This window comes from Apis laboriosa, unplaced genomic scaffold, assembly GCF_014066325.1.
Source record: "Apis laboriosa isolate Shangri-la unplaced genomic scaffold, ASM1406632v1 scaffold16_cov148, whole genome shotgun sequence".
NCBI classification, from domain to species: domain Eukaryota; kingdom Metazoa; phylum Arthropoda; class Insecta; order Hymenoptera; family Apidae; genus Apis; species Apis laboriosa.
In genome coordinates, this window is record NW_025222129.1 from 1,995,265 (window position 1) to 2,021,619 (window position 26,355).

Here is a 26,355-nt window from a genome sequence, read left to right on the forward strand (position 1 = left end):
ATCTGGAACCGGACCGAGTTTCTGCATTGTTCGGGGAGGGGAAACAAAAGAGCGAATCCAAAATCCCCTTGGAACGGTCGTGTAACTCTTGCTCCGTGGCGCTTGCGCCTTGCGCTCGATCACCGGTCCCGATAATTTTGCCGGGGCGAATCGGTGGGAAGAAAGCAAAGCGAGAGCGAGTGGTGGCCAACGAGCAATGCCTCCGTTCGTCCATCGCCTTTCGACACGCTCATTTCCCGACCGGTAAAATTTCCATACAAACATTCCGCCCCGCTCCGGCCTCCCAGCGGAGTTTTTTAAAATCAACCGACTTTCGCACCGCTCTCTTCGCGCGCCAGTTTAAAGTCTGTTACGATCATTAGGCTCGCGGATCGAATTTCACCTCGACGCGATTTCTTTTCTCGCGATTGGGAAAAGGAAAGGGTTGATTTCCCGATAAAACTCGATAAATCTCCAAGCATTGTTTCGCACGAAACAAATAAAGCCGTCAAATGGTTCCCAAGAGAGGAGGACGTTTCGTTTCCATCCTCTCCCTTGAAAACAAACCGGAGACGGAAGTGGGATTCACGCTCGACTCCGTCCTCCTTCTTTCCCCTGGTATCCGACACACGGAGGGAGTGACGAAAGCGGCGTTAAAGGGGTAGCCACATAGTTGCACACAATTGATGCCGGCTCTCATAAATCAAAGCGTTCTCCCTTTCTCTCTCCCTCTCTTCTGACGGAACGGAACAGCGACGGGTAGCCGGTTCAAGGGTTGCGATTCGAGTCGAATTTCGTGGAATCACACGTGGGCCAACTAGGAGAGCCTGTCACCCCTTCGGTGTACCGTTACGAAATTACGCCAATAAAGTGGCAAAAATATCGCATCGCTGCATACGTATCGGCGCGTATTGGCCATTTGCATCACAATGCCGCGCTGTTAAGAGATGGCCGTTCACCGGTCGGCCGAACACTGCGCGTGAAATTGCGCGGTGTTGTCCAATCGGTCAGGTCGGCAATAAGGGAACGAAAGGCTCCGATTGCTAATCAGATGCGAACGCTCGGATCCCTCTTTTTAATCTCAATCGCGGCGAAAAAAATAGGCGACCGATCCGATTTGCATACCGATGATGATATCATTGTTGATTCCAGCTACCTGGAAACAGTTTATCTCGGGAGGAGAACGTTTGATCGATGAACCCTGCGAGAAGAAGAAGCTCGTGGGGTGCCTCGAGGAAAGATGGATCCACCTAAGCGTGAGGCGTTGCGTGAGAAAGGGGTGCGAGAGCTCGTTCGCCTCGTCCTAGCTGCACCGCCGTCCTGCCTTCCACACCTTTCTTTCCTTTTCTTTTCTTTTCTGCGCATGGTTATGATTTTCCATTCTGCCCGTGCTTCTTCCACCGCGAGATGTCAACGCGGATCACCTCCCTCCCTCGTCCTACTCGTGACTCGTCTCACCCTTTCCCTCCCAGAACCCAAACGCTGCGCGACAAACGCGCGATGGAAATGGAATCGAAAATGGAGGCAAGGTCGTACGCGAGAGGCACCGTCGTGGAAGACCGGTTCGGTTACCCTACTTTTTTTTTTTTAGCCTACACTGACCAAAATATCCTTTCCTATTGACTCTTTCTTACGAGGGGGAGAGAGAGACTCTAGCCAGCTCTAGCCTCCGATTGTTTGCTTTTTTCCCCGAAAGCCAAACCGCCGCTTTGTGCGGCCAGCCTGTTCGTGCTACGAGCCAAAATGACGACTAATTTGTTATCCTCTTTATTGTGCGGCCATCCCTCGAAAAACCCTTTTGCTCTCGAGGGAGCGGGAAACGCGCGTATTTCCCTCTCTCCTCTCGGGGAGAGAGATGTCTTCGTAAAATAACAGCGTTATTTTCCGTCGAATCTAAATTCTATTGTTCCATTGACTGGCAGAATCAATTGAAACAATTCGCGAAAGAAGTTGCGTTCTTCGATCGATACGATGATCCACGCCCCACCAGCCGACAGACATCTTTGACGACTCAATTCCTCCGACGTGACCCCATAAAGAAAGTAGATCGAGATAACATTGTCATTCGATTTTTCGTGACTGCCATTGTGCCGTGCATCTGGTGGTCAAAGGGTTGCATTACCTCGATTCCGTCCCTCGGAATTCGGAACGGGGGACTCGCAACCCCCTTCGAGAAAGTATACCTACGACTTCCTAACTCTCTCTCTCTCTCTCTCTCTCTCTTTTCCTCTCCTTTCAAAAAGATTAATCGTCGGCCAAAAGGTCGGAGTCAACTGTTTCTCCCAAACTGAAATCTGTTTAACAAGGATTAACTTAAGGAAATTTGCCATTTCCACGGGTGGAAACAAAATTCGATTTATATATATATATATATATTGTTCCCTTGAAACTAGGCATGCGTGTTTTCTCACACCGTGCGCATTTCACGCAGGGTGTAATACGATGCAGGTATTATATCCCACCTAAGGAGGAGGTGCCTAATTGACCCCGAAGGGTGCCCCGTGTATCGCGACCGTTACACCCCGACGAAATGAAAAATAAGCCCCTACAAATTGGCTGTCGATTTGAGGGAATTCTCGAAGCCAACAATTGGCCGGCGAGCCTTCGAAGTTAATCCGCTTTGAAGAAATGTGAAAAACCGGCTGTCCTTTCGTCCACTGACATCTAACCTGGCTTCTTTGATCTTCTTCTTTCTTCTCGGAAAAAGAACAAGAAGAAGAAGAAGAAGAAGAAGAAGAAGGGGGGAGAAAAAGTAAGAACGAGAGAAAAATATGGAAGTATCAAAAGAAAAAGAAAATGAAATCCTTGGATTGTTTTACATCGTTTCCGCGGTATTTTCGTATTTCAACAGGTCCATTAGAATAATTTTCAACGGAGTGCTGGCCTCCGTCCAGAACAAGCAGGGCACAGCTGTCGCAACAGCACCAGATAACCCAGATCCGTCGAATATTTTCGTCTGGAAAAAAAAAAAAAAAAAAAAAAGAAAAAAAAGGAACGCTTTTCTTCCAACGCAAACGGAACGTCTGTGTACACGAATTGATCCCCGTAATCCAAACTACACAGTGGCCCCCATAATAATTGTCACGTGACGAGCCGGTATGTCGCCAGCTGCGTTGCTTAAGTTTCGCCCTGCCGTCGAATGAGTCCGCGCTTTGCTGATTCGACAGGGTCGTATCAACCCTTCTTTTCCTTCGCTTTTCTTTCACGCCACAACCCTCCCTCGGATCGAATAATTACACGGAAGTTTGTTTAGGGTTTCGGTGGCTGATCTACATACGCACGCCCACGGCGACTTTTCTTTTCCTTCATCTCTCCGCGCTCTTTCAATATCTCGAATAAAAGCAGACGTGTTTCAAAGAGTGGTTTCTTCGTGCTAATTAAAAGTAAAGATTGACAAAGTTTTCGTGTTTTTTTTTATTTATTTATTTATTCTGACTGTTCCTCTCGCCTCTGTCAAAATAAGCATCGAGTAGCATCTTAAATTCCATTTCTGGAACCTCTTCTCGAGAACCAGAATTACGCGAAAAACTGGTCTCCCTCTTTTGGTCTCCGGTCGAAAACTCTGTCGCTACGTGCACGTGTCACTCGTTTGTGCTCTTGCAGACCGTTTGACGTCACTACCAGGATGCAGTGGATTCTGTGAGAATCCATTTGACAGATCTTCTCCTCGTTCCCTTTCTCTCTCTCTCGCTCTCTCTTTTTCTTTTTGCGTCTTAAAGTACACCCTTCATCGACCGTTCACCGATCAACACGTACCTTAAACACTTAAGCCTCGACAACTTGTTACTCGCGACACGTACAAAGGTTCAACTGGTGGCCCGTAAACACGAGCTCGTCAGAGTTCGGCAGAGTGTGCCAGCGGTTCCTATCTACATCGCCATTGACGTAATTGTTCCCTTATCGATTCTCTGGCCCTTAAACTCCAGGGATCTGTTAGATGTGTAAATTAATAACGGCGCCTTCAGATTATCCAGTCTGCATACATTTTCCTATCTTATCAATAGTTTCAATCTTACGTGACACAACTAATGACGTCTTAAAGTCTTCGAGTATTAGTACGAGAAATGTACTACTACTACTACTACTACTACTAGATACTGCTAGATAAATTTTAATTAAAATCTCGTGCGGAATTAATGCATCGAAATTAATTTAACGTGCATGCGTTCCTGATCTCGACCTTCTGAAATAAATCTCTGAAAAGATGTTGGATCCAAGAAACATCGGCCGTGGAACCGAGAAAAGGGTCACGAGAGGGATATAATAGAACGTTGGAATGGAAAAATTGAAATTCGAGCCACGACGGAAGTAACGAGTGGCGTGCATGTAGCAAAGATACCGCCTGTGGCGCGTTGCGACAAAACTAGGGGCGTAACGCGCGAAAGGAAAGCGGCGTGCAATCGTGCGATCACGTCGATCCAACGCGTCCAACCTGGCAATTATTCCGCCACGGCTCTCCTAAGTTCGCCCAAGATCCCTTCGAGCGTGTCCATCCGACTAGAAACGCCAATCCGCTATTCGACCGTCGTCTACTCTCTTTCTCCATCTGTAGCGCGATTAACGGACGATTAACGAAACGAAAAAAAACAGTTGCGAGGATAGAAACGATTTGATTGCTGGGAAAACGCAATGTAATTATTGTAAAATTTTGGTGAAAAATTTGAAGCGGTTAAATAAGGAAGGAATCGTCGATGAGAAAAATGGATAAACGTAAGCGGAATAGCAAACGCGTGAAAGAAAACGCTCGGAATTACAAGCCGACTATCTCGTCTCGTGTGGTCGTTCCACTTATCTTTCGACATAGCGGAATGGCTGGCTAGTTAACCCACAAAAAAAGTGTAGCGGTGGATACGAGCGCGCGCAACCTTGGTGAAATAACGTAGCACGTGCACTGTTTGGGAACCGCTTAGTTACGATGGAACTCGGGAATGGAGAGGGGAGAGACGTCTGGTAAACGTTGTCCGTGTTTGGAGCATCGGTCAGAGCGTGCCGATTAATCTTAAAAGTGGAATTATTAACCTCGCATTGTTGCCAGGAATCTAATTGCCGCACGCGTTCCCGTCTCTGAGGAATGCCTCATGCTCTATTGCGCCCGCAAAAATGCATTTTAAAACGTTCATTTACACACGCGGTTATTAAGGTTAAAGCGTACGTTCTTATTCTTTTTCTTTTTTCTTTTTCTTTTTTTTTTTTTTTAAGAGTTGAATCGGTGTCGGGAATGGTACGTTTTATTCTCTGTTCCAGTTCACCTCGCCGAGAAGTGTCCTTGGGGGCCAGGCAAGAGTAGTAGAGAAGAATATCGATCAAACGAAAGAAAACGATATCGTTACGAGAGTTCCTGTATCTGTTGTCACGGTAACCGCAACACACGTACGACACACATATTATTTTAATTACCTCTCCATCCTTAAACCGGATAGATGGATAGATAAATAGGTGGAGAGCGTAAATAAACTGCTCGAGAAAAACAGGAATTCTCAAAGTATTGGTATTTCTTCCGACACGTAAATCCGACACGAAAGACAAGAAAAATTCTTGGAAAAAAATAAATAAATAAATAAAAACAGAGAGGGAAAATTATGAAATTACGTTGAAAATTTCGTTCGAATTGTTCGATGCTTCGCAATATGGAAGGCATATTATATGGTATATATCGTCGATTTAGAAGAGGCGTAGATAGGAAGATACCACGAGGCATCCATAAGGGACACTGGGTCACAGTGAGCAGTGCAACGCCCTGACCTGTCTCCGTCTTCCTCGCTCCTCACACACATTTGTCTATAATATGCGTGTATTTTTCTCCTCACGATCTTTCGTGTATCCCTTCCAATTCATCATCTTTGCTCCTCTCTCTTTCAAAAACAGCCTATCCTTTTTCTTCGACCGCCTATAGCTTCGTCATATTTTTTCTCGTTTTAAACCTTCCAGCCGACAAACTTTTGTCCCTCCCTGCCTGACGTACAAACACGCTAGTCAGCTGTTCGCTCTGACTCGTCCTCCGGCTCTAGATGATTTTTAAATTTCTATATCCATCTCTCTCTCTCTCTCTCTCTCTCTCTCTCTCTCTCTCTCTCTCTCTCTTTCTCTCCCCCTCTCTGTCCAACTTTCGCTATTTCCGTGGTCGATTCGAACGCTCGATTCTACCTACGCCTTAGAACTCGAAGAACGAAACACTAGATGTAAATTCCTTCCTTCCTTTTCACTTATACACTTCAACCACTTCCCTTCTGTAAATATCTGCTCTTCGTCAAGATAGGCCCGAGTCGACAAGGTTTTCATCGCTTCGTAGCTTCGAGTAGTTAATCCCGCCGAGCGACAAGTTTGTGGAACAGTTTTGAAAACACTTCGAAGCAATCTTCCCTCGATTCCTTAATTCCCTTCCCTTCCTTAATCGGGTTTATCCGTGACGCACAGCGAGCAACCGGAAAGGGAGAAAAGAGAGAGAGAGGAAGAGAAAGAGAGAGAGAGACTATTTCCTGTCCACGGGCCTCTCCTCCCCTCCACGCGTTATCCCCATCAGCAGACGGAGACAGAGCTTAACACGCACGAAAACTCGGCTATGCATCGCCTCTTTGCTCTCGTCCCGCCTTCCGTCTCCGTGTTCCCGTTATCGCGGCTGCTCTATCATTATTGAACCAACGCCCCACTACGCAAGATGTTTCCCATCTACATAGTTAACCCAATCTTGACGAGGTACAGTCCGCTCGGGCAGGGTGATCCAGGAATTCCAACAACGTGGCGAACAACGATCACGGCCGATCCGATTTCCACAGATCAGAATGATCGAGACCAGGATGGATCTCGGCGAGGAATTCACAAGTGCTTCGATGTATAGACAGAATACATTTTCAATCGTGCGTTCTTGTCTCGTAGAAGGAAGAGGAGGAAAAGGAGGTTTCGGAGGAGAGGAAAGTTCTCCCCCGAAATTAACTCGCGAATTAAACGAAGCATCGAGAGTTTGAGAAAGTTTGCGGTGCTCGACTTATTATGGAATCGAAGGGGAAAGAAATTAATGGACGTATAAATGGACTTTGGAAAAGCGGATACGAGATACTTTTCGATCGAAAGTTGGGATAATCTCGGGAACTCGAAATTGGAACAATTATTAAGCGTTTTCAAAAGATATTCAAAGTTAAAATTACACAATTATATTGTATATATTTGTAGTTTTATCGCTATAATACGTAATTTTCTTCTATACGCACAATTCGAATGTTTCGTAACAGGCAATTACGTTTTGTTAAACACGTTATTCATTCGATGCCAAATCGGTACGTTTTATTTGTTGTTTCCTCTGCCGTGTCAACATTAGGTTAATCCACGAAACGAACGTGTTTATTAGAAACAATCATCGATGTATCGTTGGATCGATCGATTCCGTCCAGAAGATAATTAATTAACAGGGCTGGCTAAAAAAGCCTGAAAAGGAGTTTCGACGAGACAGTTTTCTACTCAAAACGCGTTGCTGCTTTCTCTTTCTGGCGGGGCCATCGTTCGTCTTGAGACGCGCGAAGCCTCTTTCTTCTCCCCTCTCCTCTCCTCTCCCCCTGTTTTCTCGCCGCGCGACAGACGCGCGAGGGCGTCTAATTACACCCACTTGAGACATTAATTAATTCGTGGACCGTAGAAACACGTGCGCCGACAAAAAATCGGACGTCGTCGGGAAAAGCCGCGCAGAAATCGCGCGCAGGAAAAAGCCGGGTATCGCGAGGGAAGAAAGATGCGGCGTGACGCATCGCAGACGGAAATTTTTTATTTTTGATTTCGTCGTGGCCAACGAAAAAAGCTTAGTCGAAAGCTTACTTATCGCGTTATGGAATTCTAGGAAATACGGATCGAATCAGTTTAATGTAATTTCGTTGAAATCGTTCTTTTTTTTTTCATTTTTCAATACAATGCGATTAAATTAAATTTCGCAAAAGGAGGATCTTTCCACCATCCGAAATTTTGCACGGTGTTTCGCAACCGTGGAATACATTTTTACCTCATGCAAATCATTTTTTAGAAAGTCTCCCGTCCGTTTCGAGGCAAAACTGATCGTCGCGGTAAAACGTAACATCCAATCCGCGGTGAGTAAGAATCGCGGTTGGTGAAATTCACCTATCCTACATAGGTTGATCGACCAACTTGAAGCTGAAGCTTTTCATCCGTAGAAATCTCGCGCAAAACGGAAAAATGAAACGATATAATGGAACGATATAAAGCTCGTTTTCGTCGTTTTCGCCGTCGAGCTTTGCGATTGCGCAATGGAGGGAGAGAGGAGGGGAGAGGAGAGGAGAGGGGAAGGAGGCAGATTCACAGCACGGTATTTCGTGTCGAATTCCATTACACGATTTTTTTCCCCGACACGGAATCGAGGCAATCTGAAATTTGATCAAACGCATAGGCAACCGGTGTAGAACGACTTGCTCAATTCCTTTGCCGCAACTCCATTCAGATACAATCGGACAACGCGATATCAACGCAGGCCTGGAATTGCGTAACACCGAGAAATAGCGAGAAGGTAAAGCATCCAATGTTTTTCCCTTTCCAATTCCTTTCTAGAATCCGATCAATTCCTCCTCGAATTTTCTTCCTTCCCTCGATAATACTCGGTAATAAAATCGCGAAATTATTACGTCGAAATTACGTAAGGGAAAAGAAGAGGAGGGAGAAGAAAAAACAAAAAACAAACGAATAAGAAAAAAAAATAGAGAGCAAGTGAGAAGAATTGGAACGCGGTGAAAGTGGTGTAGAGGAGCGAAGGTGCATCTTTCGACCGATTCCCGCACGCCACGCGTGCTCGATCGTGAAAATAATAATTCGACTCGGAAGAGGCTGCGCGCATGATCAGCCGGTTGAATGCGCGCACGATCGCCGTGCGCCACGATCGTAGATCCTGGATCACGTAGATCTAGCCGCACGACTCGCACCGAGACATTTTCACAACCGCTTTTCCCTCGGCTAGGACTGGTTGCGAATCCAGACGTGTGGAACCCGGTTCTACGCGATACAACCTCGTAGAAATCCGGCTTAAAGGGGTCGATGGAACGGCTCGCCGATACTATCGGAGAAAATCGCTTTGGTCGGCGGAAAAAATAGAAAAAAAAGAAAAAAGAGAAAGAGAGAGAGAGAGAGAGAGAGAGAGAGAAGAATCGCCCGAACGGTACGTACTCGTTCGATAATATCGAGGGATCGTTGAAATTTTTTTTTACTTTTTTCTTTCGATACATTTTATTTTTCGCTCTCTATTTTTCTTTTCTTTTTTTTTTTTTGCCTCGCGTAACTTTCCAATCGATTGAAAATTCGAGGGAACGAGATTTTCTCGAACGAACGTTTTTCTGTTTCAAAGATTCGACTCGACCGAGGAGATGAAACCTTGACGATGAAACCTCGGTCCAGCAAGACGAACGTTGAACGTTTTGAATAATTCCGGATGCCTTATCAACCGAGGCAGTGATAAGAAGGCACGGAACGACGAGATAATGCGCAGTTCTGCGTATAGCCGGCTCTTCTCTTTATTGTGCCACTATTTCTATTCGAAGCCACTTGTATACATATATATATATATATATATATATATATATTATAGCTTCTTCCCCACTTGCCTACTTTGCCTTATGTAAAATCCGTTTAGATCTCTCGTTCCATTGTTTCGATTAATCGCTCCGATTCCCTCATATCGATCAGCCTAATTATCCGCTTGTTTTTGTTTCAATTTGCTAAACACGCGCCTCGATCAATATTCCTCCGCTGGACATGATATTATTTCGCAAACACTTTGCTTCTTTTTTCTCTTTTATCCAATCTGGAATCCAGAACGATTTCGAGAACAATCGATAAAGCTGCTCCACAACGAAAATGTTAAGTCGTGACCGAGCAAAAGTTCGGCGCAATCGCCAGCTCACGAAATTAGAAAGTGAATATTATTAAATCCTCTCCTCTCGGTTAATTGTGATATCGATGCGGCGTAGAGCTCTGCGAGAGGGAAAGAGAGAGAAAGAGAGATGGGGGAAGAAAAAAAGGCAAAAAAGGAACAAGTCCAGTTTTCTTTCACGTCGATCATGATTTCTCCGATCCGCCTCGGCGCGATCGATTTGTGATCGATAGATGGATGGCCACTAGTCGAGCGGCATTTCTTCGGTGAAACGAATATTTTCCTTTTTCAGCAGCTCGAGTGCGAGAAATCGCGGAAGTCGATGATTTCTTCGCTGCAACACTCGATTGCTGCGAGACTCGATCAATCTTTATCGAATCTATATCTTTACTAACGATCGTCGAGAACGAGTACAACTCGCGTCCGAGCTGTATGTAAGCTCGTATAAAGGAGATCGGCCGCGCCAATAATCCGCTCTTTTAATCATTCCTCCCGTAATTGGATCCGCTCGTTAATATTCACGAAGCGACTAGAGAAAAAAAAGAAGATATTTTCGTTTTATAATCGATACATCGAAGCACAGATTGCTTATGTTGGCGCAAAAATCATACAACGTCCACGCACGATCATTCCGCGTTACATTTTGCAAATATACACGAGTATATACTGCACGAAACTTGATTCTTCTTCTCCTCTCGCTCGGTGTTTGCATTGTAGTTGGACGGGTTTGGGAAGCGGATGAAAGTGAATTATTGAAATCGCCCACCGTGGCGGCGCCCACGTTCCTCTGAAACACCTGTTTACCTACGAATAACACCGCAAGAGGTATCGTTCCACTTCCTCTGCCCCCGTTTCCCTCGAAACATTGCAAACATTTTCAATCGGCGCGTTAAGCGCCGTTCACAACCGCCACGATTTTCCAAATTTCTTCCCTTCTCGAACAACAACAACAATAACAACAATTTCTCTTCTTTTTGTTCACACCATACATCCCGTCCCACATCTTCCGCCCATCGATCGACATCAATTTACAAAAGAAAATCCGTAACGATTTCTCGATTCGATCGTGAATCCTTCTCCCCACGTGTCGCGTCGCTTACGCACGACGAGGAACGCGCCACGAATCGGTCGGAGAGCCTCGGTATGGTAAATGGCACGACCGGGTCGAGCATTTGAATCCCGAATACGTGTAAAAGAAGACGGTCGAGCAGCATTTAGTGAAAGGCAGAACGCGCGTCTTTCGTGGCCGAGATTCGATTCGATCGACGAACCTAAGTCACCGTGTCGTCCCTCTTCGAACAGCCGTTCGCCGTGTCATTTGCACCGTTCCACCGTAAAAAAATATATATATATATATACATTCTTACTCGTCCATATCGCGATTAAAAAAAAAAAAATTTCGATCGCTGGAACGACAGGAAAGTCGAGTCGTTTTCCTTGTTCGACTCAGAGATGACGATCCTCCTTGTCCCCGAACAGGAGGGCAATCCACGGAATTGAATTAAACAACGAACTTCTCACACGGGAGAAGGATTCCCTAGAGTCCGTGGAAAGGACAATCGAAGAAATACTCGGCATATATTATGTCCCTGTGCACATCTTGATCCCCGTCGTAGCGAGTTTTCGACAATGCCACTTGTGAACCGTGCTTAATTCCACACCGTGACCTAAATTTCAATGGCGTGCGCAAAGCTGTCGTCCTCGGGGCAACGGGAATCGCGATACCGAGTAATCTACTCTACCGAAAATATCGAGACCGACTTTATCGAACGAAATCGAGTGTAGAGGCGATTAAAGGGAATCGAATCGAATCGAATCTGTGGAGGATCAAGAGTCGACTCGATCGTATAATAATATTTCGTGGTAAAAAAAACGAGAGCTCCGTAAATTATCAGAAAGCTTATCGAAAAGAGAAAAGAGAAAATCGAAATAGAATAATGGGAATTGGTTAATGGAAAGAGACTCGAGTGCCGCCGGTGGAGAATCGTCTGTCTCTCCGTGTCAACGTTGGACGTTATCGGGCGGAAAGGCCGTGTCATTGAGTTGCAAATTTATTTCACCTCGACCATTGGCCGGGATATTTCACAATTTATTTACGGCGAGGCGACACAGCCACTCTCGTTCGGCCTAAAAAATACCGAGATCCTGTTTCCCGCCTCGTACACGCGGACCTCGAACCGTGAAACGCGTGTGTCACCATTTGCGGATATACACCTCGCGCGGAGTATCTCCCGTGGGCCTCTTTCAACTAGGGACTCTATTCGACGCGAACAACCTTCCTCCACGTCTGGACTCGCGTTTCGATTCGAACCTTAAAATTTTCAAAAAAAAAATATTTGAGAAATTAGCGTAACCGAATAAAGAAGAAACTTTCGCTTCGATTAATTTCTTTCTCTCGCACGATTAAGTACCGAATACGTTGCGTCGACCGTGTCCAGGTAGGAAAAATCGAAGGGGGAAAGGTATCCGCCGTGAAAGTTGAAAATTGAAATCTCTGTACGCGTGTAACAGGTAAATTAATAAATTAATAAAGACACATTGATTTTTTAATCAAGTGGGTGGGAAAAATGGGATTAAATGAAAAAAAAAAAGAGGTTTCCGTTAGAAGAGAAAGGATCTATGATAATTGGGCAGAGGCAAGAGGGAGGAAAAGCTTGTAGAAATTCAATTGGTGGCAGCGTCAAAAAGCAGTACGAATACATTGATAGGTTCACCTGCTTTCCATTTACTGTTTCTTGACCTGCCGTAAACCGTGGAATTTAGGTACTCCACTTGTCGGCAGCAATTAACCATCCTGTCAACACTTTCGCGCAATTTTTATCTAACTGTAACTTAAATTTATCTCGACACCCCTATGCTGCCCCGATCAACTTGTCGCGTATCTAACTCCTGCGATGATCGATCTTCCTCAATTCTAACCGCTTTGAGCCACGTGATATATACCGGCACGAATCGAGTAACGAGATTAGATAAAACGTCGCAAATATCGTTGTTTATCGGATCGACGTGCGTACGAGGCTAATGTTGATGTATCCGTTTGAAGAAAAAAGAAAAAAAAAAAAATTCGATTATCGCGAATGTAATAAATTTTTTTTTCATTACGAATAACGAAAACGAAGGAAAAATTTGCGAAGAAGAGAAATTTTCTTGAAAAAAATTTCTTCATATTCCTCGTTCGTTCGAAACGTAAATTCTTTCGTCTTCCAATCAACTCGTCGACACTTTCGCGGTGAAATTTGCACGGGTGTCGTCAACCCTGACATTAAATCGTGGACGATGTCAGGGCTACGATCCCTGGGAGTAGCGTGTGCGGGGACGAGAAAAAAAAGAAAGAACGAGAAGTTGTGCGCTCTGGCACGGTGGAAGGCTGGCTAGACCGACAGTCAGTTTTCATGTTCCCCAGAGTGGATAACCGCGTAAAAGTATCCCGTTACGGTAGCCCAGATACCGGATTACGAAGCACGAATTGTCAATCGAATCGTGAGAGACTGCGAGTTTCCGTTGCGGAAAAAGCCGACCACACTGGCCGCCCTCGAGGACCGCAAGAATTTCGCGATACGATTTTTCTTCTTAGATGCTATTTCTCGGATAGAATGATTTACTATTTCTTTCGTCATTCGGAAAAGATCAAATTTTCGATTAGCGATAACCATCGTGTTACGAGAAAAAAAAAAAAAATCCAAATAGCGATAATATGATAAATCGTAGGAATCATCGAACGCGATATTATTCCGAAAAATCGAATAGATTAGTCGAGGGAAAAAGGCGCGTGTTCCGGGGAAACGATCGCTAATAACGTTCACTTTCGTTCGAAACAACGCCTCGAGGTTACGGATGCCTGATAAGATGTATGTTGTAACAACACGGACCAATGAATCATAACATCGATAATGTAACGAGGGAATCGGGAAGGCCGGTGAATGGCGAATTTACGTTTCCGCGGGATACCCTACCTACCTTCCAGCTGCTTGGTAAACAATCGTATCCCGATACGCTATTAAGGTCACGTCGAAACGAATTTGAACGAAGCGAAACGAACTCGCTACGATTAATTTCACTCGGTCAAAATAATGGTGGAAAATTCTGACGATTCTGATTCGATCGTAAAAAAAGAAAAGAAAAAAAGAAACGATTATTCCCGGGGAGAAAAGTTATCTGGCAGGAATTGTACTCGCTCGAAATTATTAATTAAACAATCTAGCGGGGCTAGATAAGATAGAAACTTGAGTCGTGAGTTCGTTTCGAGAAAACTAACCTCTTATTTTCGTCTCTTGTGGGTCCAACGGTGGAAAGCGTGGGTGGCTCTGCTGTCCCGGTTTCTTCAGCAGGACACCCACGATCTGCGGTGCCATCATCATCTTGACCAATCCTCTGTTTCTTCTCCTCCTCGCGTCGATCAGTTCCTACGAATCATCGTCCAAGGATAGATCCTCGCGTTTCACCGGTATCGATACGTATCCAAAGAGAGGAGGAGAAATAGAACGAGCATCTCTTTTACAACGAGAATTACGAATTAAAAGACCCCCCCGCTCTCTCTTTATCTCCGTGAAACACTTTTTCAACTCGACAAGTTGACCACTACTCGGGTCTTAGAGGCTGACTCCGGCTGAAATTAAAACGACGGGGCCAACGAACGAGAGAGGCGCACACCGGGAGAGCAGCTGCCGATTCCGTTCAGTTTAGACCGTCTGTCGTTTTATTGGCCAAGGCGACGCGTCACTTTAGCGAGGAACAAGGCGCCAGACGAGGCTCCTTTCCACTCTCTTTACGTTTAAATTTTATCACTCTATCTTGTCTCGTGGTACACGCGAGGCCTGACCTTATCGCATGACCAAACGTTCCAATGGCCAGAACACGCTGTCTCGTTTCGATTGATCCTTTTGATCCCGCTTCTATATACCGAACCGAGTGTATACAACTTTTTCTATCTTGCTTTCGTTCAGACGTCAGATTCCGATCGATAAATCGCTTCTCCGTTCCTCCTTTCGTCCTCTTCTCTTTGCGATCGTGATCACGTATCACCTGTTGACACTAGCGGTCACTAGCTTTCTTTGACGGCAGGCCTCCACTCGTTCGACGACAATGGCCGGCCGTGATACAGACTGTAATTATTGCAAACAGATAACGTTATCAACCGGCTTTTGCCTTCGACGAGCGGTTAACGAGCGGACCGACGAATATCGTCGGCCAATTCTCTCGTCCACGGTTCTCGTCGACCTCTTCCCGTTTAACCCGTTCTAGAAAGCCTCGATTCGAGTGGCACGACATCGAAATTAACTTTATTAACTCCCCGTTGCGTTCCCCCCCCCTCCCCTTCTTCGTAGAACTATTTTCGAGAATTCGTTCGTTTCACAACACACGGCCTCTCTTTCTTCCTCTCTTCCTTTCTTTCTCCCTTGACAACTTGTACCACTCGACTCACTCTTTCCAACAACGAATCGAGAGAGAAAGATGATTATTCCATATAACGAACAACAACACCGAAGATCCTCACTCGTCGTCGTTCGACTATATATATATACTTCCACGCACACTTATACGCGTAAGTAGTAGTTTCTCGTGCGCGCTTAGAAATGGACACGAACGTTTTTTTCGCCCGATTTTCTTCACCCGAGTTTTAACCGAAGAATCCCCCCCCAAACCCCCCCACGCCGCGTTGTCAACGATCGCGGCGAGCGCACAAGAGTGTTTAATTAACGCGTCGATGAGGAGACGAGGAACACGTTTGGTGGCCGCAGTAACAACGCAGTGTAAACGATCGCTGCCTACTATCCAGCATGGCGCGCGCACGACCAACGACTAAATAGACGGACGAGTGCATCGAGCCCGACCGCCTCGTGTTCCCCTTCCACTCGAACCGTCGTTTCTCTTTTTCTCTCCCCCTTCGACCAACCCTCGGACCTTCCTCCTTTAATTTACACACGCGTATCCCTTGCATTCGACGCTGTAAACACGCTAATTTTCAACTTTGCTCTTTCTTCCGATCAACTGGACAACACGTACGACGATTATTGATGTATTATCGCAATGTAAAGTGGTTAATAATAATCCAGGAATGGAGAGTGCAAAAAATCTACGGACGGAACATATACGGCGGTATCTCTTATCGAAGATGTCGATAATGACTCGTGATAATAAATCTATTAACGCGTTTTTGTCGAGATAAAATTTCCATCGTGATCGAACGTGAATCGAAACGATGCAAGTCTGCTTTTTACGAAGCAATCGTAATTAATCCATCGCTCGCCAACCCGCGTTTAATCTTTCCTGTTTTCCAACCGATCGATCGAACTTCGACTTCGGTTCTCGGATAAATTGGATGGGTTCCATCTGGATTCCATCTCTGGATTAGAACAGAGAATTGGTTTCGCGTGAAGTGAATGGGCCGCGGAAATGGGTATCGGCGTGACGTCAAAAAGTCTCAAGACCAACGTCTGCGGGAAAAACGAAAAATACGAGTGACACACTTTCACTCTTCGACTCCGCGGGCAACCTGCAGCGGAACCATTGAAATTCCCTCTAATTGCGTGCAAAACGACGCAATGGGCAGGATATCGATAAGAAAAAAAAAAAAAAAAGAAGAAAAACTGAGTCACACCCTCTCTTGTCAATGAAGATAATGATTAAAGAAATAATCGATTCGAGGAATGTTGGTCGGGAAAATGTTAATAATAGCAGGAAGTAATAATCTATTTCATTTTGAATTGTTGTCTAGTTATTCTAATTTCGATTCGTCATTCAGCTATGTCTTTTTCTTTTTTAAAGAGATTTTTACTCTAGATATTAATTGTTATTTTTCTTTTTTCTGTTTTTTCGTTTGAAATAAACGGTTGACGAATTTGAAAAATTTTTGACCGTCGCTTAGGTAGAGTAACGATAGAAAAGTGAATGGGGAACCATTCTTATTCGAGATGATTCAGGTATGATTCAGGATGATCGGTTCTTCCATCATTCCGTTTCGAACGCTATAAACTTGAAAAAAAATGTCGCAAATGTCCTTCCTTATTGCGGGATTGTGGAGAAGACATATTAGTAGCTTCCCATTGTCACGCGAGGAAAAACGGATCAGAGGGGATGAAGAGGGGTCGACACAATGCGGGCAGGTGAAAAAATATAAATCGAATATAAGAAATTACATGCAGATCGGACTTTCTCTCCTATTTGCTTTTCGCATTAACTAATAAACGGGAGGGTATCGTAAATTTGGCGAATACAATTCCTCCAATAAAAAAAAAAAAAAAATGAAGAGGAGAAAAAAAGAGAGAAAAAAAAAAGGAAAAATAGTAGACGAGGGATGAAAATTCAGAAAAATAAGCTCGACCCATAATATAAAGCTGTCTCTCTCCCTTCGTCTGGATGAAATGTTCTCGATATACCTTTTAATATTATCGATCGGCAATGCGACCAAGCACATCAGAGGTAATTGGACAATGCACCGATCCATATCGAGGCTGCATTGTATCGACAATGGTGCTAGGCGATTGAGAGCTCTCGAATGTCGCCTGCGATTCGATATCAGTATTCCTGTCGCATATTTGCGGGCGCACAAAGAGATGGCCGAGTATATTAAACCTCCGTGGCCACAGTCCAATTCGAGCACGTCTGGCAATAATAACGTTTCTTTTTCTTTTTTTTTTTTGTTATATACATATATATATATATAAAAGCTATTTTTATCGAGTGGAAAAATGCGGCTGCCGTTATATAAAATGGCTCCCCAAAGCGAGAGTCGGAGGAGAAGGAAAGAGAAAAAGGGAAAAAGAGACGGTGCCAAAAATATCCGATGCGTAGTTCGCACGAACGAACGAACCGTCGTGCCGTTTCGATTCCTACCGCTTGAGAAACGGGCGCGTTTCCCAGCTAGAAATAAAATTTATCCTCCTGCCAATTAAAACGTTGGGCGATCTGGAAAATCTGGAAATTTTTCTCTCTTAAAACAATTATCCTCTCCCATCACTTTCATCAACTTTCTTCGTTCGAGGAAAGAAAATTAGCCAATTTGATCGACCCAACGAGAGCTAGAGTTACGTAGATCGTCCGATATTAATCCATAGGGAATCGATACGGTGTCTAACTACCTTCTAATTGACTCAAGTGTCGCCCCGAGTCCACCGAGAAACACCTAAGCTTACCTCGCTGCTTAACCTGACTCTGCATTGATCGATACTCGCGTGGACGCGTGCTGGACACGCACGGTTTAAAACGTGGCTTCGCAAGATCTCGCAATCGGCTCAGAAAATCTCCGCGAGACGGGTCCCTGAGTCACGATACAAATACAGATTATATATACAAATACAGATTATATATATATATATATATATACACACACACACGCTTGCCACACAATCCATTAATTAATTAACTTCGTGTATAAAACGGTTACGAGGTGGTTGGAGAAACAGAAGCATGGAAAAGCAGTCGTTGCAACGTTTTAATTTCCGCTAACTCGTTCTATGACTCGATGTCACAATACGAAATTATTCGCGATGGAAAGATACTGGAGATGGAAGACAGGATCGAGATTAATCGCGAATATGGATGGAGATAATAAGGAGATAAAAGAAGAGGTTTTTTTCTTTTTTGGATCGGTGGAGGAGATCACGTGGATCACGTGGTGTGAGAAGTGTCGCGCGCGCGCGCGTTGTCACCGCAACAGGAACGCGCGGTTGGACGCGCGAATCGATAAGAGGCGAGTAAAACGTGCGGTTTTACGCGAGTGTTAAGCGTTGGGCCGCTTTTACTTTCACCTTTGTGGAAACGTGTGCCGCGCCCTGTCTTTACGGATCAATTATAATACGTCGATTAAACGTTTCGAAATTCCAAAGTCTGACTGTAATCCGTATTTACCCCGTGTTAAGAAGATTCTTAAATATATGTATAATCTCTCTTCTTCTCGATCTCACACTGTTTTCGCATCGAAATAAAAGTTATTCGAAATTATCATTGATCAGCGAGAGATGGATGGTGGATTTGTTATCATCGAGCGATCAAGATCGATACAGATAAGTCAGTTGCGACTTCGTTTCGACGCACGAATGAAGGAGATATATATATACGGAATTTTCCATAAACAGAAAATGAAATTTATACGCGTTCTATTAACTGGATATATCCCGACAAACGGGATACAAATTTAGACGTCCGCTTACGCGTCGTCTGCGCACTCGTTAAGTCGCTCTCGCGACTTTTCTAATATTTATTTTCCACCCTCGTCGTCTGGAAACGACGATGACAGTCAGGTGAGTCAGATGGATCGTAAAAGCCAATGAAACTTTGCAGGCTTTTTTCTTTTTTTTTTTTTATCTTCGATTTAAACGCCGCGCGGGATCAGTGACGACCATCGTCACCGTCGCCGAGCGCTATTAGCTCGACGGGCATTCCTTACGAATTTTCTAACTTCCCGTCAGATAGGATTTGACGAATTTCAGGAATCTCATCGCTTATCGGAAGAACTTTGTAACATCCTGCGACGAGGCGACAACGGGAAAGTTTTCACGATAAGTAGAGAAAGACTGGCAGCTCTTCCTGCTAAATATATTTTTACTCCCGTTGACTCATCGTTGAATTGCAAAAGGTCTGGCTCGGAACAACCGATTCGGTGCTTTGCCTCTTCTCTTCATCAGATTATGAAAAAAAATTCTACAGACCTGGAATAATAAATTTCCCGTATTGTTCCGTCTCGAAGATCGTAATCGTGGGACGTAGCTGAACGTAGCGATTGCACGCTTGTTACTGCTGATGCTTTCACTAGCCACTCGTACATTAAATTCGTTATGGAGAATCCGTGATATTACGAAAAGAGCATCGGTATGCAGTTTAACGAACATTTACGTCTCATTATTCGTAATTCTATTCAATTTCCTTGATAGGCGGAGGATGAAATTACGGAAATTCAGCAGAATGAGACTACTATGCACCAATTCGCATCAAAATCTTTTCAGAAGTGAATAAAGAATTACGATATAATTCGATCTTTTGCTCTAGAAAATATTCGCAACGATATGCGCGCGTATCTAACGTTAATGCATAGAATATATTATATATTATGTATATATATATATATATATATATATATATAAAATATATATAATATATTCGGAGAAAATAACTCGTACGCTATCGCAAAGGCGGTAGTTGTCAAACGAAGTCACTGACACAAACTCAATAGCGCCGATGAACTCTGACACAGGCGGTACGTGACTAACCGAAGAATTAATCAGCGAGAGTCACAAATCTTTATTTAACTTATGCGGAAAAGATTTAATGCACGCTCAAAGGTGTTGATGCAATTTCTCCTCGTCGTATGATGAACCCACGCATCTTTTCCCTCCTTTCCGCTCTTTCGACGCTTGTCTTCTCGCGAATAAATCGAGCCGCGACGACACTCGAAAACGGCTGGACGATGAATCATTGCGTTGACTAATTGAATTGTAATCAACGGAATGCACGAACGATGTGTTTTCGAGTTAAAAGTATTTTCGTATCGTTAATATTTATGCGAATTGACCTATTCATGTACGATATTTCAATCAGATTCATCGAATGTAAGTATATAATTGATTTTTATATTTTTGAATTTTTTAAAGGTTTTACACATTTATGATAGACAATGGATTCTCGAAATAAATTTCGATTATCTGTACCACTTTGCTATCATTTCCAACGTTACCGATTCAGGATAAAATAAAAGATTACTGCATTACGAATAAAAATGAGAATTTGGATTAACATTCTTTACCACGCGTAAAAGAACGATAAATTTTAATGAATTAATAAAAATAATGAATTAGTTTCAAATTTAATAAATCGTGATGTTATAAATCATTATATGACGTTAAGAAATTATAAAATTAATGAAATATAAGTAGAATATTAAAAATTATAATATTTAAATAATAATATATATTCTACAAGTAAATATTTTATTATTAATATATCTATCATGGATGCTCGCCTTTATCCGCTGAGCGGTTACCGAATGGGAAAAGGCATGAGTCAGTTTTATTTTGGCCGTTGTACTGTTTAGACGTGTCGAGGTTATATGTGTTTGTTTTTGTGTATAATTTAAGGTTACGTACGAATTTCGTGTTCAAGATATTACGCATTTAATCGTGATTCTTAAAAATACATTTATTTGTCAGTGTTTGTAATATTTTCATTTATTTATGAGTGTTTTAAATACGTTCTTTTACAAGTGTAACATTGTGGCAACAGTTTCGCGCGGTTTTATTCGCAAGTGCCAGTATATTTCGCCATTATTATGGACGGATGAGAAACTGCATCATCACTATGCTATCTACGAACAGTAAGTTGCATGCTTTTTGCCCAGATGATTATTTTACATTGTCATAAAATTATCATCTCTTTCTTCAATTTTTTCAATTTGTACTTCATTTTTAATTATGTTATCCTACCTTTTGTTATAGATGTTTTATTACTTCCACATCTTACATGATGATGTGCATAATAAATTGTCTAGAATGGACTATAGCACCATCAATCGTAATATTCTTCGCATCAATGGTGAGTTGTATATATTTTTGTTCCTTTGGTTAATTATATCGATAAAAAGTTCGAATCGATATGGATGATTGATAATATATCTAGAATTTTGCAACGAGCATAGTGATTTACTTAATCCGTGAATAGTAAGTTTTTGCGTTTTATTTATTATTTCTAGACTAGAGCTTCTTACACATCGTATTTCTAAATATTAATAAAAAAAATCTTTCGTTTTTCGTCTTTTATTTATTAAATAATTTGAAATATAATGGTTTAGTTTTATTTTTTTCTGTTCAAAATATATTAAATTTTTTGTGCAAGAAGGCATTTCACGATAGACAGATTTTAGAATCAAACAAGTTTTAAATATTTTTATCAAAAATATGCTCTGATGAACTGAATCTGAAATCGCTTGAAGTTATTTCTACTAACATTTAGATTATTTAAGTTTTTTTTTACTAGATATATTTTTTATTGATTGTTAACTTTTTAATCTTTTTTATATTTCAAATAAATAGGGTTTTTTTTAAATTTCGATTTAATTTTTTCTGTATTTGTTATTAAAATTTTTGTTTGATTAGAAAATCTTGAGGTTAGATTTAAGTTTTAGTGGACATGCATTTTGAAAAAAAAGAAGATATATATAAAAGAAATCTAACCTAGAAAAATTATCATAGAAAAAGTATTAATTATTTGTCTTTTCTTTTCTTAAGATTCAAGGATAGGAAATCATTTGTTTTTGTTACAATTTGACACTATTAAAAGACACTTTGTTTAATATCGTAATTAGCCGATACATTCCGACTCATCATCATTCGAAATGGATAAATTGCGATCTGAATCAAAATCGCGAACATTAATTTCGGTTTAAATCATATGATAGCTAAATTTTTCTGTTTGCGATAAACAATTAATTACTTAGATTACTTCTTTTCATCTAGTATCATTTTCAGCATAGGAATATTTTTACTTTATCGACAGAGCATAAAGAAGATTTTACCGACTATGTGACTTCTGTTGCATATCTTCGAAGCCGACAAAAATACAAATGTAACGTTAGAACTCTTTTTTAAATTATTTAATCAAAATATAGCTTAATTTACAAGTCTTATTGTTTCACATATTTAAATAGTTTATTGTTACATTTCTTCTATCAATAATTATTCATCAAATGAAACAACAGAATGTAAATTACTTGTCAGAAAAATAATTCTTTCTACATACAATCATATTTATTGCTCGCAAAAACCCACGTTCGTATTTTAATTCGCATTGTAATTTCTTCCCTCGCGCGATCATCTAGACGTTTACAAATTACACACCGAGTTTCTAACAGGCGTGGAATAAGATTCTTGTTGATTAATGCGAGCATTCCTACGAAATTCTCCCGTTGGCCTCCATCTAATTTCTGAATAGCTCCGCCCAGACATTGTTTCAACGGAAAGGAAATCGATGCTCGAGATTCAAGAAATCCTCGTTCATTTTGTTCGGATAATTAAACGTGGAAATCGGCTATCGCGCGTAAAAAATAGTACTTTGAACACGCGCTTTTTTCCGCTTCCTCTGTTATCGCAAAAGATCAAAAGGAAAAAAAAAATCAATTGACCAATTTCGTCTCGAGATTGAACGATCCCCACGAACGTAGGGAGTCGAACGTCGAGACGAATATATTGGTCAAGGAAGCGAAGTCGTTCCCTGCCCTGCGTATAAAATCCCCCTCCCCTCCCGATGATGCATATTCGAACGAAACTGGAATGCCTGGTTTCGCGCATCGAATGATATAAATAACGAGGAGAGGCGATGCCTGGTGCGCAACATCGCGTTACATAACGCGATTTAACGGTCGAGAAGAGCGTGTCGATGGTGTTTCCGGTGTACCGGTGTCTTTCGGCCAGCCGGAAACCGCAGAGTGCACCAAGTCGCGGAACGAAAATTACAAGCATATACCTTTTATAAGCAGCCCTGACTGATAGTGGGGGTGGCGCAATGCGGCTACCCTGAATCGCATCCTCAAGAACGGATAAACAGGTCGCTGGAGATTTCCTAGTACCTTCATTCTCGAAGAAATGGTCATTCTTGACTCCTTGATCATACAGGGAACAACATCTCCGCGGATTCGTTTCCTAATTAAATACGCGTTTCGAGGAATCGAAAGAAAAGATCTCGATAGAAGGTTTTGGTATCTCGTCCCATGAGCGGAGAGAAAATTCATCGAGACTCGAGAGTTATATTTATAGTATATTTCACGGCTCGATTCGAGTCGAATTGCGCCTCCGATCTCGTCTCGTTCGATCATTTTACCGCAAAAACTGGCGAGGGAGGAGGTCTTGGTGGATGCATCGGCTCGGTGGAGATCTCGTGCCACGGGTGAGCCGGAAAGAAAGTCTGGAAACGAGAGAGTTGAAGAGGTCTCTCCGAGTCGGCTTTTTTCAGATGACGACCCACGATAGAAGAGAAAGAGGAAAATTCTGGCCCGGCTTTCGGGGCCACCTCGACGCGTATATACGTCATCGTCGCTCGAGAAAATCCTCGTTTAGATGCCGAGCTTCCTGCCTCTTCGAGCCTCGGTATCCACTCGACGCGCCTCTTCTTTCGTGCTTCAGAATCAGTCGACATAGTAAGCTTCCCTTCTATACGCACATGCAGCCTGGACACCGTCGTTAATTTATCGCTACTCCCCGCTAGAATAACCCTGCTTTAACTCGTTACTGCGTTGCCATGTTAATTAACATTTGAACAAAAAAGAGAAAAAAATATTTCCTTCGAGCAATCTCACATATTTTCCAAAATATCGAGAAATTGGAATACACGATAATTTACGCGATGATCGAACGACTTTGTGTATTATGGAAAATATTCCATTTGGAAAGTTTTCATCATCCAGATTCGCGACACGGAAAAATGTTTGTTTCTCTGTGGAAATCTCGAGGGAGAAAAGGATGGGGAAGAAACGGGGGTAACAACGTGGCCGAATCTGTCAGCCTAGTTCTTTGATCTACCGAGTGTAATGGTACCAGCATTCAGTTGCAACGGCGTGAAAAGTCTCTCGTTCTCCATGCGCCGGTATCCCCCTCTTCCTCCTGCTCCTCCTTCTCCCCCTCTTCCTCCTCGCCCCCCCTCCTCCCATGCCGCACAGCTTCGTTTCATCCTCCTACCCATGGTCCTGAACGCTTCTCTCGGTGAAACCAAACCCCCACCATTGGATCACGGTGTATCGAACGGTCTATGACGTCATTGAACTTTCCGTGACGTCACGCCAGTGGTTCTCAACTCTCTTTTCGAAATGATCGCGACGAGGTAACGTTTCGTTACGTGTCATCGACCAAGATGTGGGAAACCTGTTCGACGCTTGTTTCGTTTACTTGTCACGCGATAATGTATAAGGCATATCGAAACGAAACGATCGAATCTCGATGAAATCGATCGATCGTGTTGAAAGGAGTGTATGAGAACGGGTGAGCACCCTCTAACGAAGGCATCAATTTTAGAAGATGAGCGTTGTCACTGAGACTATTAAGCCCAAGATTGATGCCCTATTGAGAGGCCACGGTTCCGTGATAACGGGTTCACTGTGAAGAATTCACAGGGGTGGTGGGATACCATTGAAACGAAATATTCTATTATTATTATTATTATTATTATTATTATTATTATTATTATTATCGACTTCTCGTTTTAATTAATCCTACGCGAGAGACAGAAATAGGACGTTTGGTTAAAAAAAGGAAATTATATATTCACGCGTACACGTGTGAATTGCATCGATCAGAGGGGAAGACGATACAAATTAGGATATCACAGGGATCGCGATAACTCGCTCACGGCTGTCATTATACTCGTTATCCTCGATCGTTTTCATCGAATCGGGAACTCGAGTGGGCACGTCTGAGGGCACGTGTTTACTAGGAACGGAGGCAAAACCAGTGCCGCCAATCCTCTGAGGACCATTGATCTGAACATTTCCCCGCGGTGACGTCACCCTCATCCAGTAGAAACGGGTCAAACGTCACGAAAAATGGCCATGCTTCTAGGACGCTGGCCACGATTCAAGGATGGATGTTTCCTTGGCCGATGGTGTTCCAAAATGGGAAAACCTCGCCGTGCTTCGCTTTCCTCCTCGATCGATCGACGTTCCTTCGAAACGTATCGAACGTATATCGTGAAAAAGTTGAAGAAAAAAAAAAAAAAAAAAGAAAAGAAAGAAGATACTGCTATTCTCGGCATATTCCGTTGTTGCGTACGTCGCATTGTCAAAGTGTCTCCCCCTAGGTGGATGAAGACCGGAGAGATAAAGGGAAGGATGGTGCAGTGCACTGTGAAGAGGTCCTTGCAGCAAGAGAGGACTAAATTGCTTGTTTCTGGGAGAGTCGTGGAAGGGAGCGGTAACACGTTGAATTTTCAGAGATATTATTACGTAATGACACTCTTTTACCCCTAGCTTAGGTGCACAAGAAGGCCTCTGCACTTTTGTTCGGAGGCCTCGTTATTTCGAGGGGACGTCAGAAACTCGTACTCGTTACCAAGCGTGCATTGAATCGCCCGTGCGGCACACAAACTCGAGGGATTCTCGGATTTTCGACACACGGCCGCGCGCGCGATCTACCATCCCTTTTGTCCCTATTTTCCACTTTAATCCTCGAGTTCGGGTTAAAAGCAACCCGGACGAAAGACGAAAGACAATGCGCCTGTTTTTTTTTATATTTTTTTCCCTTTTCTTTTCTTCCCTTTTTTTTTTTTTTTTCTTTCTTTCTTTCATACCAATGTCGAATGGAATCAGCAAGTATCAAAGCGACTCGCGATCTTCTGGACCGAATATGCGAGGGCGTATAACCCACTCTGACCTTTTCCCCGATTCGAGATCAACCCGGTATTTCTACAAATAATACGCGATAAAATCTGGTGTAGCGTAACGTTCCACTCCATAATGATTAAATGGATGATACCTGGCGTGGCCGGTAATTAAACCGTGCGACCTTTGAACATCGTGCATTAAATAATATTAGGAAATTCCTTTTCCA

At 43.0% G+C, this 26,355-nt stretch overlaps 2 protein-coding genes across 5 annotated transcripts in view; one reads left to right on the forward strand and one right to left on the reverse strand.

The window, feature by feature from the left end:
* LOC122711121 overlaps window positions 1–18,227 on the reverse strand; it is a 34,194-nt gene extending 15,967 nt beyond the window's left edge. The window contains exons 1-3 of one of the 4 annotated variants that reach the window (XM_043929574.1): window positions 18,167–18,227; window positions 17,968–18,092; window positions 14,091–14,937 (exon numbers count right to left, since the gene is read on the reverse strand). In XM_043929574.1, the coding sequence (XP_043785509.1) occupies window positions 14,091–14,193 (103 nt within the window). In that variant the 5' untranslated portion in view covers window positions 14,194–14,937; window positions 17,968–18,092; window positions 18,167–18,227. Of the gene's footprint in view, window positions 1–14,090; window positions 15,851–17,967; window positions 18,093–18,166 lie in introns of those variants that run through there. The other 3 variants (XM_043929576.1, XM_043929575.1, XM_043929577.1) reach the window with 3 other exon arrangements.
* Window positions 18,228–20,870: 2,643 nt separating this feature from the next.
* LOC122711286 (eukaryotic translation initiation factor 4 gamma-like) overlaps window positions 20,871–26,355 on the forward strand; it is a 37,310-nt gene continuing 31,825 nt past the window's right edge. The window contains exons 1-2 of the mRNA XM_043929886.1: window positions 20,871–21,140; window positions 21,262–21,358. The gene's annotated coding sequence lies outside the window, so the exon portion shown is untranslated. The remainder of the gene's footprint in view (window positions 21,141–21,261; window positions 21,359–26,355) is intronic.